The sequence below is a fragment of the Balaenoptera ricei genome, chromosome 18, assembly GCF_028023285.1.
Source record: "Balaenoptera ricei isolate mBalRic1 chromosome 18, mBalRic1.hap2, whole genome shotgun sequence".
NCBI lineage: Eukaryota > Metazoa > Chordata > Mammalia > Artiodactyla > Balaenopteridae > Balaenoptera > Balaenoptera ricei.
This window is the reverse complement of record NC_082656.1, coordinates 11,451,462-11,469,331: the sequence shown is the minus strand read 5'-3', so window position 1 is coordinate 11,469,331 and position 17,870 is coordinate 11,451,462. Positions and strand designations below refer to the sequence as shown.

Here is a 17,870-nt window from a genome sequence, read left to right as displayed (position 1 = left end):
AGGATTTTTTTTTAAAAAAAACTATTTTCAGAATCTAGAGGGTTTTTTAAAGAACTTTATTAACAGGTGCTTGAAGTTTACTGACTTTTTTGAAAAAAAAATCATGTTGTGAACTTTTATTATATTACAAATTAAAAATAAGGTTCTTAAAATCTCAACTTGAACAAATATGAAACAATTTAAAAACCTTTTAAGTTGTATTGAGAAAAACCAGCCTTAAAAAAAAAAAATGTTTGTCATCATCAAAGAGTCTTTAAGTAAAGGTAGTAAAAACTCCAGCCTGCATAGGTAGTGCAGGTAATACTTCTAGCTATCTGGTCAAGGGGCAAAGAGCAAGCACTTGAGGTCTTCAGCTCCACTCTCCTTCATTTCTTATTGCTGAAACTTTACATTCATTTCTTCTTGTTGGATAGCTAAATCAGATGATGGTAGAGATGGGAAAAGTGCATTTACTCGGCCTCCGGCAAGACTAATTCTCAGCTGGTGGATCTGCTGCTTTTCTCTTTGCCATCTTGTACGTTAGGGTTTTCTGGGGGTCTGTACTGGTAATTGAAGCTACGTCCTTAACAACGCTGAGGTGGCTGCTGACCTTAGTCTCATCTCCTTGGTTTTCCCTAGCTCCTTCACTGTGGTCCTCTCTAGGCTGTCTTGGGTGAAGTAAGCCCTTGTGGAATGGTGGTCTATAAACCACGTTACATACTCTGTCTCACTGGTCTACCTTGCTCTCTTGCACCCTGGCTGTCAGCACCTTCCATCACTTCTCCCTGCACAGGAGGGTTGTAATACTGTGGTCGACATCCATAGGGTCTCCATGTAGTAAGATGGGCACAGTGGCCTGCTGTAGAGACTGGCCTTTGGGACCACTCTCCGATCCCTCATTCTTTCTCCATTCTCATTATTCTGGTCATTCTGCTGTTAATTGTGTAGAGCACCCCTATAATGTGGACGGTATCTATCATGGTTACATCTGCTGCATATTTACTGCCCGGCACTAGAACTCCACCGGGGCCTGGAACATTCGCTGCTTCCACACCCTTTTCTCCTTTTCTCCAGCAACATCAAACTCCAAGTTTCTCCATCTCTTACACGGCAAAGGTGCTTCCTGGAGTTATTCTTCTTTAGGGCAGACTGGTATACAAATACATCTTCTTTGGTGTTATTCCTATTGATAAAATCACATCCGTTTCTTACACTGAACCATTTTACTGTTCCCAAAACCTTCACTGTGATGGGTTTCTTGTCCCTGCAGGCAGGCGCTGCAGATGTGAAGCCACCGGGGCCACTGCTCCCCATGTTGTCGCCGGGCTGGGCCTCAGCCTGGATGCTCACGGTTGTAGTGATGGCGACTGGGGCCAGCTGAGGCAGCTGTGGCTCCTTGGGGAGATGGGGGTGCTACTCAGGGCTCCCTGGGGTCAGCTCTCCATTCCCACTACCAGCTGAACTCTACAGCATTTTAAATTATATTTTTGAAGGAGAACTGTCATCCCCAAGGGATTGATTTAATTTTGGAAAAAGAAAAAAGATTTGAAGCCATCCTTGCTGAATTAATAGGTGTCATAAAACCATCTTTCATCAAAAATACAGTTTAGCTCTAAAGTAACGAGAACTGTTTCCTAGTGTCACTTAAAAACTGACCATGCAGGCAATTCCAAAAATGAAATGCAATTAACTTGAAAAATGGTAGCATATTTTGAATATGTATATATCTTCCAAAAGAAACTGGCTAAAAGGGAAAATTATTTAAAATATTATAGTTTAAAAATAAAGCTTCCCTATTTTACAGAGCAAGTTGTTTATATAACCATATTTCAAAGGCACATTAAGTACATATTACTCAGATCCTTTTATTTCTATAAAATTTTTATTTACAAATGTACTAGACATAAAAATACGTGTGATACAGTAAAAGGAAATAATCAGGAGACCAGAAGAAACCAACTACATATAAACAGTTCCTCAAAAAGAAAAAAAATGATGGAAATGGAGCAGAGGAATATCACAAAAGAAGAGATAATGTCTTGGTATGAAATGTACTATAGCAGCGGTCCACAACCTTTTTGGCACCAGGGACTGGTTTCGTGGAAGACAATTTTTCCACAGACCAGCGGGAGGGAGGTTTCTGGATGATTCAAGAGCATTACATTTATTGTGCACTTCATTTCTGTTATTATAACATTGTAATATATAATGAAATAATTATACAACTCACCATAATGCAGAATCAGTGGGAGCTTGTTTTCTTGCAACTAGATGGTCCCATCTGGGGGTGATGGGAGACAGTGACACCTGAGGTGTGTTACTTAGGTCCAGTCTACTCCGTGATCTCATTCTGGTTGCTGTCACTGCAGAAAACCCTGCTTCACAAAGACAGGATGTTGGAAATGCAAGCAGGCTTTTCAGTGCTTTTGTGGCAATCTCAGGATATTCTGCCCGACTTTAATCCAGACGTATGGAGATTTGAAGTTGTCTCCAACATACTTTTAAGGCCACTGTCATTTGCCATCTCAGGCAGTTGATCCTCTTCTAGCATGGACAAAGTCGATTCACCTGGCTTATTCACGAATAAGTGAATCTACTTCCCAGTTCGGGGGTCTTTTGTGGTTGGGAAGTAATGCTCAAACTCCTCTGAAAGCTGAGATAGGTGATCATGCACCAGCTGGGAGCAAGAAGGCCCTGGCTCAGTCTATTTCAAAATCTCTGCTAATGTTTGAAACATGTCAAAAATCCCAGTGTTCACTCGTTGCCCCCATAATTCCAGTTTGGCTTAGAATGCAGCCACTTTATCTGCCGACTTGAACACAGTTGCCGTTCTCCCCTGAAGTCACAGACTGAGTTCGTTGAGCAGGTTGAATACGTCACACAAGTAAGCAAGTTTTGCGACCTATTCTGTATCACTGAAATGTGCTGCCAGTGGTGACTGTTTTTCTAAAACAAATCTCTGGAGCAGCTTTCGGAACTCAAAAACTCTGGCCAGTGATCTACCTTTAGAAAGCCATCTCACTTCTGTGTATAAGAGAAGACGTGTGTGCTCTGCGTCCATCTCCTCACAGAGCTGCACGAACAGATGTGAGTTAAGGGCATGTGCTTCGATGTGGTTGATAATTTTAATCACATCCTGCAAAACGTTGTTAAGTTCAGTCGACATTTTTCGTCTAGCCAGCACTTCTCTATGGATGACACGGGGCGTAGACACACATTCAGAAGCGACCTCTTCGACCCGAGTAGTGAAACCAGAAAGCCGTCCAGTCACGGCAGCCACTCTGTCCGTGCATATACCAACACAAAATGACCAATTCAGTTTTCTTGATATGTAATCATTCAAAGACTGAATAGTTCTGCAGCTGTGGTGTTGGTTGGCAACAAAAGTGCACATAACATATCCTCAAGCACATCCTCCTGAAAAATATATCGCACAAAAACAAGCATTGTTGCCTTGTTGTCAACATCGCTAGACTCGTCAACCTGGATTGCGTACCACGGTGACTCATTAATCCTCTCTAACAATTGTGCCTCAATATCCTCTGCTATTTCGTCAATTCATCTAGTTATGGTGCTAGCTGAAAGAGGAACACGTGCCACCTTTTGAACTGCAGCCTCTCCTGAAAGTTCACGACAAATGTCCTTAGCAGCAGGCAGGATCAACTCTTCACCAACAGTAAAGGGCTTCTTAGCTTTAGAAATGTGCTTAGCCACTAAGAATGATGCTCTCAGTGCAGACACATTTGATGAAGTGGTGGCCTTCATTAATTGCTTCTGTTCTTCATGTTCACGTTTTTTTCTTTTGAAAAACTCCGAAGTCTTGTCTTTTAATGCAGGGTGCTTGGTCTCCATGTGGCAAAGCAGTTTTGAAGGTTTCATGGCTTCGTTGGATAGCCAGTCACCACGTATTATACAAAGCAGGCTTGGAGAACGTGAATCACCTGTTGCAATGAACCCATAATTTAAGTAGGACTCTTGGTTTTTTCTTTTAAATGTAGCTTTCTTTTTGTTGGCAGTCTTAGAGTCTTCTGCTGTCTCATCATTGGGTCTTTCCCCCTTTTCAAATAAGCTCTCCAGCGACGTTTGATTTTTACTCATTTTGGCTAGGGTTAGCTTGTGGGCTTACCAAAACTGTGACTGAGACAAGTGTGCAGGGCAGGAAAGAGGCGCATACAGAAGTGGTAAATAAAATAATGGGCAGGCCACGCGTGGACTAAATTAAGTGTCGGATTCTGACTTAAAGCCCACCACCAGATGCAGCTGTATAATTGAAGTACATCGACTCACTTGCCACTATAAAGCCTGCCACCAGATGCAGCTTAATTGTCACTTGCCGCTCACTGATAGGGTTTTGATATGAGTCTGCAAGCAATTGATTTATTATGGTCTCTGTGCAGTCAAACCTCTCTGCTAATGATAATCTGTATTTGCAGCCAATCCCCAGCACTAGCATCACTGCCTCAGCTCCACCTCAGATCATCAGGCATTAGAGTCTCATAAGGAGCACCAACCTAGATCCCTCGCATGCACAGTTCACAGTAGTTCGTGCTCCTATGAGAATCTAATGCCACCACTGATCCGACAGGAGACTGAGCTCAGGCAGTAATGCAAGCAATGGGGAGCGGCTGTAAATACAGACGAAGCTTTGCTCGCTCACCCACCACTCACCTCCTGCTGTGTGGCCTGGTTCCTAACAGGCCACAGACTGCTTCCAGTCTGTGGCACAGCGGTTGGGGACCCCTGTACTATAGAATGAAACAAGCAAAACTAAACTATACGTTCAATTATAAAACATTTAATGCTTCTCTTTGAATTCTGAAAGGACACTACTGTCTTCATTAAAGTTTTTTTCCTCCCACTTCAACTAATTGCCTAAGGTGTGATAATCAAGATTACCCATGACCTCCATGCTGCTAAATTCAGTAGCCATTTTTCAGTCCTCAATTTACTCAACCTGTCAGCAGCATTTGAAAATTAATCATTTCCTCTTCCTTTAAACACTTCCAGGACACCATACTATCCTGCTTTTTCCCTTACTCCCTTGCTCTCCTAATTTTCCTTTGATGGGTCCTCCTCATCTCTGCAACCTCCGAACACTGGCTTTCCCAAGGACTCATTACTCAGTCATCTTTTGTCTCTCAACTCACTTCATTGGTACCTAAATCCAGTCTTGGGGCTTTAAATCCTGTCTATATTCTGTCAACTTTAAACTTCTATCTCCAAACTACACTTCTCCCCTAAGCTCCAGACTTATCTCATTTCTCCATTTAGATGTCTAACAGGCATTTCAAATTTAACATGTCAAAAGCCAAACTCTTGATCTTCCTCCCCAAAACTTAGTCCTTCCAAGTCTTTCCCATCTCAGTAAATAACAAATCCATCAATTCCGTTATTCAAGCACTGGGTCACCTTTGAATCCTCTCTTGCTCCTTTACCCCATATTTATAGTGACAGAATATCCTACTCACTTTACTTCCAAAATACATCCAAAAGCTGTCCTCTTAGAGTTTTAGTTTAGGTATGCTTTATCAAAATCCAGTCAAGTCCCATTACTTTCCACTGCTATCAGCCTTGTCTAAACTACCATCATCTTTCACCTAAATATTTGCAATAGCCTTCTAACTAGTCTCCCTATTGCCACTGATGCTTTTAATATTGATATCAGATCAATCCTCTCAAGACTCTCCAAAGGCTTTCCGTCTCACTCAAGAGTAAATAGTAAAGTCAGAACAATCATCTGCAAGTCTTTAATTGATACCTGAATTTGTCTCATACTACTCTCCCTCTGCCTCTCTCTATCCTAGTCAAAAGGAAACACAGTCACAGTGTTTTTTAATGTACCAAGTCAGATCCTACTAATGCCCTTAAGACTTGCCCTCCCATTTGCCCTGAAAGCTCTTCCCCAGATGCACGTGGCTGGTATCAACTTCATCTCCTTGAGGTCTTTAGTAAAACCTCTTCTAATCACTCTATTTTAAACTGCAGTCTACCACTTTCCCTGTTTTTTATCTGCTTTATTTTTCAAATTGTACTTATCACCATCTAGCACATTACATATTTTTCTTTTTTATTTTGTTGTCTGTCTCCTCCCATGATAATGTACATCCTCCTTCCCCCCCAATAAAGGCAGGAATTTTTTTTATTGAAGTACAGTTGACTTATATTAGTTTCAGATGTACAACACAGTCACTGCTTCAATAGTTTTATAGATTACACACTATACAAAGTTATTATAATATTTTTTATAATATTCCTTGGGCTGTACATTACATCTATGTGACTTGTTTTATAACTGGTAGTGTGTACCTCTTAATCCCCTTGATCTATTTCACCCATCCTCCCTCCAGCAATCACTAGTTTGTTCTCTGTATCTGTGAATATGTTTCTATTTTGGTATATTTGTTGATTTGTTTTGTTTTTTAGATTCCACATATTAAGTAAAAAAATACAGTATTTGTCGTTCTCTGTCAAAGCAAGAATTCTTGTCTGTTTTATTCACTATCATATCCCTAGCCCCTGAACCCTAGGATAACAATGGCAAAAAACAATATTTAATAGTAATATTTACTAAAAGAAAGAATGACTGAAAAGAGTGAATGATTCTTATTCATATTCAGTCTCCATTGGCTTGCATTAATTTATTTTGTTTTTCCTTTCTATTAAGTATGTATTGAATATATGTTACCTTTGATTTGAAAAAGAGGTCTACAGCATAGGCTGTAGGGAATTTAAATAAGACTTACATTTCAAAAAAAGAAAATGATTTAAAATTTGTTAATTTTTTTGTCATGGCTACTGAATTTCAGTCAATATCATTATATTGCAGACACTTCATAAAATATGGAAAGTCTGCAACCATATAGCTCCATTTATATCCCCTCCCCAGAACCTACATTAGAGTTGCCATATATATTACATTTATATACATTATAAACCAAAAAGACAGTGTAATAATTTTTTCTTTAATCAGTTTTATTTATTTTAAAGAAAATAACAGATAGGATATTTTATTTTTATCCATACAGTTATCATTCCTAATGGTCTTCATTCATTCCTAATGATCCAACTTTCCTTCTCCAGTCTGTAATGTACTTCTGGTAGCAACAAATTGTCTTAATTTTCATTTATAATACTTAAAGAATGTATTTGCTGAATGAAAAATTCTGGGTTGACAGGTTTTGCTCCAGCTCTATGGCTTCCCTGATTTCTAATGAGAAGTGTACAGTTACTCAAACCATTCTTTACCTTATTTGTGTCTAGTTTTTCTCTGCTTGGTTTCAAGATTTTCTCTTTCCTTTGGTTTTCTGCAGTTTTACTATAATATGCCTTCTGTGGTACTCCTTGAATTTATTTTGTTTGGAGTTCACTGAGTTCCTTCCGTCTATAAATATAAGTTTTTCAACAAATTTGGGAAAGTTTCTACTATTATTTCCTCAAATATTTTTTCTGGCCCCTTCTCTTACTCTTTTTTCAATTAAAAATTAATCAATAATCATATGAGAAAGAAGTGGAAAATTTTATTCAAGCCAAATTTGAGGATTATAACCCAGGAGACAGCCTCTTAGTGAGTTCTGAGAACTGCTCCCAAAAGGTAAAGGGGGGAAAGGTCAAGTATATATGAGATTTTGGTGAAGAGGGTACATGCAACTAAACGCACATCTCAGTAGAAGGCTGATGCTAGTCATGAGGAACAGACATTTAGTTAATGATTTTAGTGCTTTTCTAAGTATGGGAAAATGTATGAGTTTGGGTTCATAAAACCTTCTCCTGAAAATATCAAACTATCTGAAGGCCAGTTCTGCCAGTTTTCCCAGAGCACAGAGTGTCTCACTCCTGGTCTCTGCCCTGAACTCCTTTCAGGGTGTATTAAAAGTCAGCAACTGCAGTGGCTAACGACTTGATTCTTGTAGAACTGGATGGTGGGCAACATTATTTTCCAATCCCTTCCTTTTCAGTTTGGGAGGCATTTCTTAACCAATTTGTCCCATGGCGCTAGGAATACTCAGTCCCATGTCAGGCGAGGATTTTGTTGACAGGCCACCCAATGTTCTGTTACTGGACTAGGTTCTGTTAACAGTAGCCAAAAGCCTGTGGACCTCCTGTCTCACTAGTCTGTTATGGTCCAGGAAATGGTTCCCTCTTGTTGTTTTTTCCCATATCTAGAGTTACACTATTACCATCACTGATCTCATATGACTATATATTTGGTCAATCATTTCAAGTCACCTAATCATCATTAATTTTATCTGAGGCTCAGTAACACATTTGGTAATACAAGGAACAATAATCTTGTAAAATAGGCAGAATACAAGTAATATAACTAGTATCATTAATAAGGTCCTAAGTATTTAGGCTAAGAACTTCTATTAGGTGTGGCCTAGTATCTCCAGTCTGTTCTGCACCAATAGCTGTCTTTAAGGGAAATAATACACTGGCATTGTATATAAAGTTCACCAAACATGTCTGCATGTACAAGGCAAGTAGTGGGTCATCATGACTCCTTACAGAATTGATAAAGGATTGTTATCTTCTAAGGAGTTATATGGCTGGCAATAGAAGGAGAAAAACTGATCTTTATGGTTGAGCAGGTATTCCTGCATTGGGGAGGTCTGGTTAATGTATAATGCAGATGCACAATGCACACTAGAAGGGAGAAAGGAGTCCAAAGGGCAGAGAAAAACCTTATGTTTAAATTTTTCTTGTCTTGCCTTCAAATGTGAATTTTTATTTCATCACTTTGCATATTAGATTTCAAGACTGTCCCATAAATCTCTTCAGTTCTTCCCCCCCAATCTTTTCTATCTCTCTTCTAATGTTTCAATCAATCTATATCTAAGTTCATTTATTTCTCATTCATGTCCATTCTGCTAATAAGCAAACAGTGGATTTCTTTTTACTTTAAATATATTTTTCAGTTCCAAATTTTCCGTTTGATTTTTTTATGTTGTGGTTGATAATTCCCACCTGCTAATTCATTACAAGCAAATTTTTTTACACTGCTGGTTATAAAAAGTCCCTTAAAGTCTTCATGTGATAATTAAACAATTCTAGGTTATCTTGGAGGTGGCATGTGCCGATTTTCTCTTCCCTTGAGAATCAGTCACATTTTCTTGGCTCTTCATAGGATGAGCAATTTGTGATGATATGCTGGACATTTTAAATATTATCCTGTGGAGACTATATTCTGAAAAATCCGGATGTTTTTTGTTTTGGGGGGTCATTTTCTTGTTTAAATACAATTACAGATTGTCATGCCTTCTATGTGTGGTGTCTCAGATCTCAATTCAGTTCCTGAAGTCTTATTTACAATCTACTATCCATTTATCATGATCATACAAGGTTTCATGGGTCAGCCATAGATTTTAACTGTGTTTTTTTTAAATACAGAATTCAGACTGTTTTCCGACTGCCTCTTTTCTGGGGGCCCATTAATCACCCTGTAGTGCTGGTTGCCCTAGTCCTTGTTACCTTAATTTTTCTGGCTGGGAAGCTGGTACATCAAAATAGAAAAATGAGAAACTCAGCCCATGCTGACCACTTGTTCCATGTTTTGACTCCCCTCTAAAACATCCCTGCTTTTTATTCAGTCTCCAAGGCCCTCAGGTGGATTTTTTCAGCATGATGTCCAGAGTTTTTACATGGTTATTTGTGGGAATATCAGTTTCTTAGGAGCTTTCCCTTCCATACGAGTTTTGGAAAATCTCCAAAGTGGATTTTTAGTTCTGGAGGTTGTTTTATACATTTTCTCTTATCAGTTAGGCTTTTATCCTAATATAATAAACTGTTAAAAAACCATGATGCTATCATTTTCTTGAATGAAAGACAGAACACAAAACTAAATACTGAAATATCTAGCAATGAAGGCTAATTGCTTGACACATAGGTTATTTGATCATTAAGAAATCTCCAGTAATGATTATGAAATATCTAAACTTTGTTAAAATCTGTTTTGCAAGTTTATGTCAAAAGGCCACCTTATATATAAGACTTCATAATCTTGTAAACATTCAATAACTCCAACCAAATGGAGCTCCAAAATCAACTTAACTCAGAGTAAATTTTACTATACTACAGAAAGTTACAGTGAGAAAGTCTGTATTTTACAAATTTCTTCCAAACCTAATGAGTTATTTAACTGATTAGTGATATATTTCCTCATTTGCCGTTTACCAAAGATAACCAAATACAAAATATTCACTGACAAGTTACACTGCTCAAAACCACATAAAGAAAATTATTTAGCACTCTCATGATCCACAGGTCAAAATCACTTGAGACAGGCTTCACAGTATAGATATTCTGAAGACATTATTTGGGGGAGAATTAATTTATTTTATTTATTTTAAAGCCCAGATGTTGACACACTATCTACATTAAGCTCAGAATCATAGACAATACTCTCTGACCAATACAACTTTTTTATGCTGTCTCTTTTCTCCAGAGATTTTGAGGCAAAAAATATAAATACTGTGTTATTATATAACAACTAATGATGTAAGCTTCATTTGTAGTTTAAACCAAATTTCAACTAATTAATATGTCCTACATACCTTAAAAATTCCACTGTAACCCACTATCCCTTCATTCACAGGAAGTGACCTTGCCTCCTACTTTACCAAGAAAATTGAGACTATAATGTGTGAACCACCTCAGCCTTTTTCCCAGTCATAACACAACCTGATCTTCATTTGCATCCTCTGCACCTTTCCTTCATTTTCTGAATTTCCAGAAATAACTTTTTAATGTCAAAATTTTTGCAGATGCCTGTCCTGATAGTAATTGTACTTCTAAAATTTACAAGTTGAGAAAATACACATGCACCCATGGACTTACAGTCAACCTCCATTAACAATAAGGGGCCCAGCAGGCTATGCCTACAGACTGGGAACTTTCAAATCTTAATGAAATACATTTTCATGAAATGCCCAAAATTTAGAGGCATTTTCTTTTAAAAGTTCTGACTCTGATGTAGGTACTCTATTGTCTATGTTAGGATTCAAGGAATAGATTCTTTATCACTTGGGTACTTGTGTACAAACAAGGTGACACAGAGTTACTACTTATTTTCACTGTCGGTATAAAAGAATGTGATAAGAAAGAGCCATATGACAAATTACTAAGTTTGCAAAGTGGTTCAGAACAACGTTTGCTCCTTTCTGAATGGAGAATAATATAACTGCTTATGTTTAACCCTTTTTCGTTTTTGCTGCCAAGAAGCTCCCACCAATTCTGAAATTTCACTTATAGCAATCATACTGGATTTATGATTTGCACATCTGTATTTTCTTGATTTTCTACCTTTATTTATATTTCATTGGTTTGTCACTCTACTTAACATCATTCTGTTAGTGCTTGAAGAAAGCAACTTCAAATATTAATATGGAACAAGGCAAAGAAGTATGAAAGGAAGGCAAGTTGCATATTAACCCAAATATCTGAATTACAGAAACATTTCCATGCAAAGCCAACACATGGCCGAACTAGGACTCAAAACTAATAAAAGGACCTATGAAAGAAAAAGTGGCTGTACAAGCACAAATTCATTTCTAGGGATAGTAAAACAAATGAAATGATATGGACAAAAGATGGTAGCAAATACTGTCACCTTGACATAAAAATGACAGCACTATTGTCAGTCAATATTATCATGGTTATTAAAATCATTGGGAACAGAAATATCTTTTAATAAGGGTAAATTCAAACTGTTACTTATATGTCCAATATAGAACATAAAAATTTAAACAGAAATATTAATGCAAAAATACAAAGGCAAAGAAGAAATATTTTTAATGTTTAGTACTCCTTTTCTATAACACAATCCTCACATTGATTATTTAAACAGTAAGTTTAAAAAAAAAAAAACTCTTACATGAAAGACACGTGCTTCTTCAGAATTACAAATACTTTGACTTACACTGCAGAATTCTCTCTCAGCTCCAAACAGCTTGGGATATCACAATTCCTAATGTGACTTAAACAAAACTCACATATTTCCCCAGCCAGGTGTACTGCCCATTAAGAACTAATTCATATATGTGAATGTAATATCTTGCTTAAATAAATCTTTGTTTTTAAAGTCAAAAAACAGGAAGAATATGATAAATCACATTAAATAATTAGTTTTGCAAAATTAGGATATGCACTACTGTACCCACTTCCTTGCCTACTGCAAAGGACAAACAAGAATAGAAGCTAAAACAATAATTTCAGCTACATGTAATATTTTACATCATTTTCCTTCTAAATAATTAACTATTCTTTTTGAGTTATTTCTAACATTTCAATTGTTCGTAATATAATTTATATATTTCAAAATTTGAGATTTCAAATACCACATTAAGCAATATGGTTTTATAAAATATATTATTTCAGAATTATGTCAAGAAAAGCCACAGCTTCAACATTAGAAAACGTTCTAAAGAATAAAAAAAGTTCATGAAGGGAAAATACTTAAAAAGTGAAAAAGCACCTTTGAAACAAAATGAAACATATAATAATAACTCAGTTCCAAAATACAGAGATGACTTTTAAACCACATTGAAGAAAGTCTATCACTATATATTATATTGTATCACATTTCACACCTAAAACTTTCCATAGAATTTATAATAAGATGGTTTTACTACCTTATATCCAGGTCCTAACTGATGAATTGCAAATATCTGTGCAGGGTTGAGGGCTTCACTGAACACATACACGGCACCAAGTTGACCACAGAATACCCTATTTGCATCAGCAGTTTCTGAAGATCCGAGAAAGCACTTGTCATAGCTCTATTTTTAAAAAGTCATAAAAAAATAAAATGTTTTATTTTGTAATGACAAAATATTTAAGGATACCTGCCTTCATTGTCAGGAATACCATAAAGCATAAATAACAATAATACCAGAAGAAAGCAACAATTAAGACTCCATGGAGTATTTAAATAATAAAAAACAACTAAAGATTTTTTAGGGAAAGTTAATCAGTCAAATGTTTCATATTTATGGGCAAGCAAACAAACAATAACCACCTACTCAATAATCACCTGACCAACTTTCCAAATTCTATAGTTAAAAGCAAAATCTGAATCAACATAATGACTATTCCAAATTTAACCATAAACACGTTGGACTGAATTTTTAAAATTCTACCTAATTTCTCCATTATGGATATATTTCTCTGTTTCTCTACACTAAGTTAAGGACACAAAGAAAAATCACTTCCTTCTCTTACATGAGTAGGAATTATGCAGAGTCAGATAAACAATAATCACTAAAATCTGCTGACTAAAGCAGATGGTACAGTGCTCTCCATCTGGGGAGTTCAGCACCTACGAAACCACACTTAACAAGACCCTTCCCACCTCTACTTCTTAAATCTCACCTAATACGTGGCCCCACCTATCCAGACCAGTGAAAGCAGTCACTGTTCAGTTCCATCCTCCCATCCTCACAGGTTATTCTACACCGGAATAATGATAAGCAAGACATTATATATGTATGGAATCCCTTTGGTGCCTCAATAAAATAACCAAAAAATTATGAATGAGGTAGAAAGAAAGACACTCCTCATACAATACCCAATCTTTAATTAAAAGTATAGGAAATTAAGAACTGACTGCATAATGTATGTGTGTATATGTGTTATTGTCCAGGCCTCTCCATTTCTTAGAATATTATTGCAAATAATTGAAAAATCAGTCTTTTCTTCCTTTCTTTTTTTAAATATGACTATGGAGTGAACAAAATCACTCTGCAATAAAAAAGACTGTTCCCTTTGGAGGGCAAATATGAAGCAGAATTTCATGTGAATATTCTAATTCTGAAAAAAATCATTCTCATAAATATTTATTGACTGTGACCCAACTATGAGTTTCTAGGACAGAACAAGCAAACTGTTTCTGTAAAGGAACAGACAGTAAATATTTCAAACTCTGCAATCCCTAACTCGTTTCATCACAGATTCTTCTTTGATTTTTGTTTTATTTGAATCTTAAAAAAAAAAAAAAAACTTAAAAAAATGTAAAAACCAAGATAAACTTTCTACTTCTGCCTCAAAGCTTTTGCACTCACGGCTTCCACTGAATGGGATATTTCCTCCAAATATTCACATGGCTTTCTCCCTCCACTCTTCTCACTAAGACCATCTCTGGACCATCTGGCTTCTCCCTTCCCTACACCTACACTTTCTATATTTGTTCCCACTTAGTTTTTCTTCACGGTATTTATCACCATTTATCTAGTAAATAATAGTCACATGTTATACTTATTCATTCTGTTTAAGGTCTTGCTTTCCCATCAAAATAAGGTATAAGACACAACTTTTAATGCTTGAGATTCTGAAAAGAATAGAATACTGCATTTATATTTTTGACCTAATACTTAATAATTTGGCCAAGCAATTTTCCTTTTTTTTGTGTCATTAATCATATCTTTTAGCAATTTAATTATACTAAATTAAACCAAGAGTTCACTTAATAGAAAAAAATTTCAAAGTAAAACTATTGTTTCTACCCAACTATTTTATTATTCAATTCATGTTATAAACAGTGATAGATCAAACACTCAAATACATTAAAATACAGATAAATAAAAACTTACATCATTTGTGTTAACATGCCAAGCCATATCACCATAGGACACCAGCTGTCCATTAACATAACACCGAATTTCACTGTTCCTCCATCGATTGTAAATGTGGACAATGCTGATCATGTACCACTTAAATGAAAAAAAATTTAGGATATCAATATGTAATGTTTAGTTATTACTGTTTAAAAGCAACCATAACATTTATCCCACACTACAAAAGATTGCTTGAAGGAATATTAATGATCATCCACTAGCATTTTTTCAAATTCCCTTTCCCATTTCTCATTTTACAGGTGAAAAAAAATGACTCATAAAGAATAAATGTGTGATGGAGATGGAGCGAGAACCCTTTCAGCCCTGGACTGACATTCCTTCCACTATACCAAGATCCAAAAATTGTGGAAATACAATTATATTTATGCTCATTCATTTAATAACATTTGCATTGTGCCAGGCACTGCAAATACCCAGTTTTAACAGACAGACCACAGGTTCAAGCTCTTCTGGAATTTATGGAGCAGTGAAAGAGCCATACATTAGACAAGTAAACAAATACAGAATTAAAAATCATGATGATTACTGTGGGGAAATAAGAACAGTGTAAACTGAGAAAGAATAACCTAGGATTCTACTTTGGATTGCATGGTCAGGAGAAATCTGTCAAGGAAAAAAAATTTAACATTTACAGTAAGATTTAGATAATTTCACTTCCACAATTTAGAATTATTAAATCCAGGAATAATTATATTTAACTTAATAATGTGTGACTATTAATTAAGAATCAAGGAATGAGTTTATACTCAGCTCTTATTTTATAGTTACCAGTGTCAACAAAAAGCATTTTAAAGTCTATTTTCATATGAGATGACTTAAGTTCTATAACAATTTGTGGATATAATCCTTGGCCTCTTTGCAGTTAATAGCCTAATGCTGATAATATAGAAATATTATTTCTAAACTATAGAAAAATACAAATGATTTATAGATATTTAAACAATTATGCTTTCATCAGTTAAGAGAGATTTAGACTAGTTTTCCCCAAAAACATAAAAATATAAAGTACAAACTTTGTTCTTCAGATTAGTTAAAAGCACTATTCAATTTATTTCATACATATTTTGCATAATATAAAGCCATAAGAGTAATTCTTAACCACTAAAATATTAATCATTTCAAAGTATCTGAAAAACTTTGAACAAAATTCAACTTTATTCATTTTGATTTAGAAAATAAAAATAGTGCACTGAACAACTCACAGAAGACAGTAATACAAGCAACACTTTTCCTCAATTACATAAAAAAAAAAAGTCAGGTCAAACCATTTAACCCCTAAAACACGTCTGTTTTAAAGCTGTTTTATTCTAGATCATCCTTAATTTATTGCAAACTGAGGCTTTCACCTGACCTGAAAGCAACATATATGTTGGCCCTGATTAAAATTAGAAAATCTTCAAAGTTGGTCATTTAGTGACTCATGTTTCTAAATATTATAAAATTATCAAGAAACTGAGCTTAAAATAAATTTAAGAAAAATCTTATAGAAGTTTACATGTATAAGAATTAAAATTTACCTCTATAACACTCATTGAGTTTAAAAAATTTCAACCAGAATGCTATCTGGGTAAAACAGGAGATACAACCTTTATATTTTGGAATAAAATTTTTAGAAATTTTAAATTTCTAAATACAATAGACATAAATAAATGTCTATTAATAGAAAGGGATTTTCTGTTGCCCAAAGACAATTTTAAGATAATAATATATGAAAAGTATGAAAAACTGTTCCTAATACATATCTGACACCCATAAATAAGACACCATGGACTGTATTTCTATTTATTTTTTATCTACTATTTCTTCATTATGAGATTTCTTCTGATAAAATTGATATTATTTACTCCTCAAAGTCATTCATTCAAAGAATTTACTGTGGGTCTACTTCATGGCAAGTGTCCCCAAGATCATAGGCACATGAAGAAATGTAACATATACAGCCTAAAGGAGGTTTCATTAGAGAAACAAACATGAAAACAACTATAAAACAATGGATAATATCTAAATTACACATATGGGAGCAAAAGAAGTAATGACTAACTGAGGGTAGGTAGAAAGGAAAGACAGAGAAGGACGGCTAACAGAGAAGAGTTCACTAAAAGAGTAAAATAAAGCTTAAGACTAAACTTGAAGGATGAATAGAACAGTTAAGTAAACAAGGGGGAAAGAAACATTCCAGGCAGAAGAAACTTAATATGGTACATGGAGCACAGTGGTTTGACAAAACTTTTCTCAGTGTTCAGGTGTGGCAGGCAAAATAGACAAAGACCAGATCGTAAAGAGATCCAGAGTTCACCTTTTGTAATCAGCCTTTACTTTTTGCATAATGTGGTATAACTAAAGAATTTTGGGCAGGAAAGTGAAATGATCATCTCCATAGTTTAGGAACATAACTGGAAGCATTAAGGAAGTGGGGCAGTTAGGCAAGTGTGGATGAAGATAAATGAAAACCACAGCAAAAGTCCAGGTAAGAAAACCATAGGAGCCTACACTAAGACAAAGGCATTGGTAATTTTAAAAAGCGGGGACAGGAACTAATTAACAGAACTGACTGGAACTGCTAATATAGAAAAGGGGAGTCTAAGATGGTTTCCAATTTTTCACTTGAATGGGCAGTGGTACCATCAACTTAAGATAACTAATATAGTTATCCAGTTATTAGCCAGATAATTAAGTTTGGAGTTATAAACAGAGTTTGCTTTTGGTCATAACACTAACATAAAAGATTAAATGGGTGAATAAATGAATACACAACTTAATGAATGAATTGATCTCAGAACGAACAGTACTTATTTATAGGAAAATTAACCTTTCTATTCTCTTGCCTTAGTAAATCAAGATATACTCTACAGATAACAGACAAGTGACTTTTTAAATCAAAAGAGCCCAAGTTTTGACTTGATATTTTTTGACTAAAGGAAACAGGAGTAAACTTGGAGACTATATATGCATATTGATACTATACATGTATGCTGAGGTCTACATTTAGTTTGAAACTCAAAAATAGATCTATAAAAGAAATACAACAACAGGAACAAGAAAAAAGGATGTATATTAAGAATTCATCAGAAAAATGTAATATGATATTTATACAAATATCAATTGTAGCTAACATGTATTGAGTAAATTTACTACATAGTAGGTAATGTGCTAATTGTTTACATTCATTTTCACAAGGTCAAACATCTGGTTAAGTGGTACCACTAGGAAAGCACTTTTTGATAGTCTAGCTAAACCCCTTATTAGGAAGGATAACAACTTAGC

At 35.5% G+C, this 17,870-nt stretch overlaps 1 protein-coding gene and 1 pseudogene across 8 annotated transcripts in view; both read right to left on the bottom strand.

Annotated features, from left to right (window-relative positions):
* The window catches only part of NBEA (neurobeachin), a 612,623-nt gene that overhangs the window by 524,104 nt on the left and 70,649 nt on the right, over positions 1-17,870 (bottom strand). For all 8 annotated transcript variants that reach the window (XM_059902450.1, XM_059902451.1, XM_059902453.1 and 5 more), the window contains exons 7-8: positions 14,562-14,681; positions 12,606-12,752 (exon numbers count right to left, since the gene is read on the bottom strand). In XM_059902450.1, coding sequence (XP_059758433.1) covers positions 12,606-12,752; positions 14,562-14,681 — 267 coding nt within the window. The remainder of the gene's footprint in view (positions 1-12,605; positions 12,753-14,561; positions 14,682-17,870) is intronic.
* Positions 470-3,145, bottom strand: LOC132352693 (Y-box-binding protein 1-like; annotated as a pseudogene).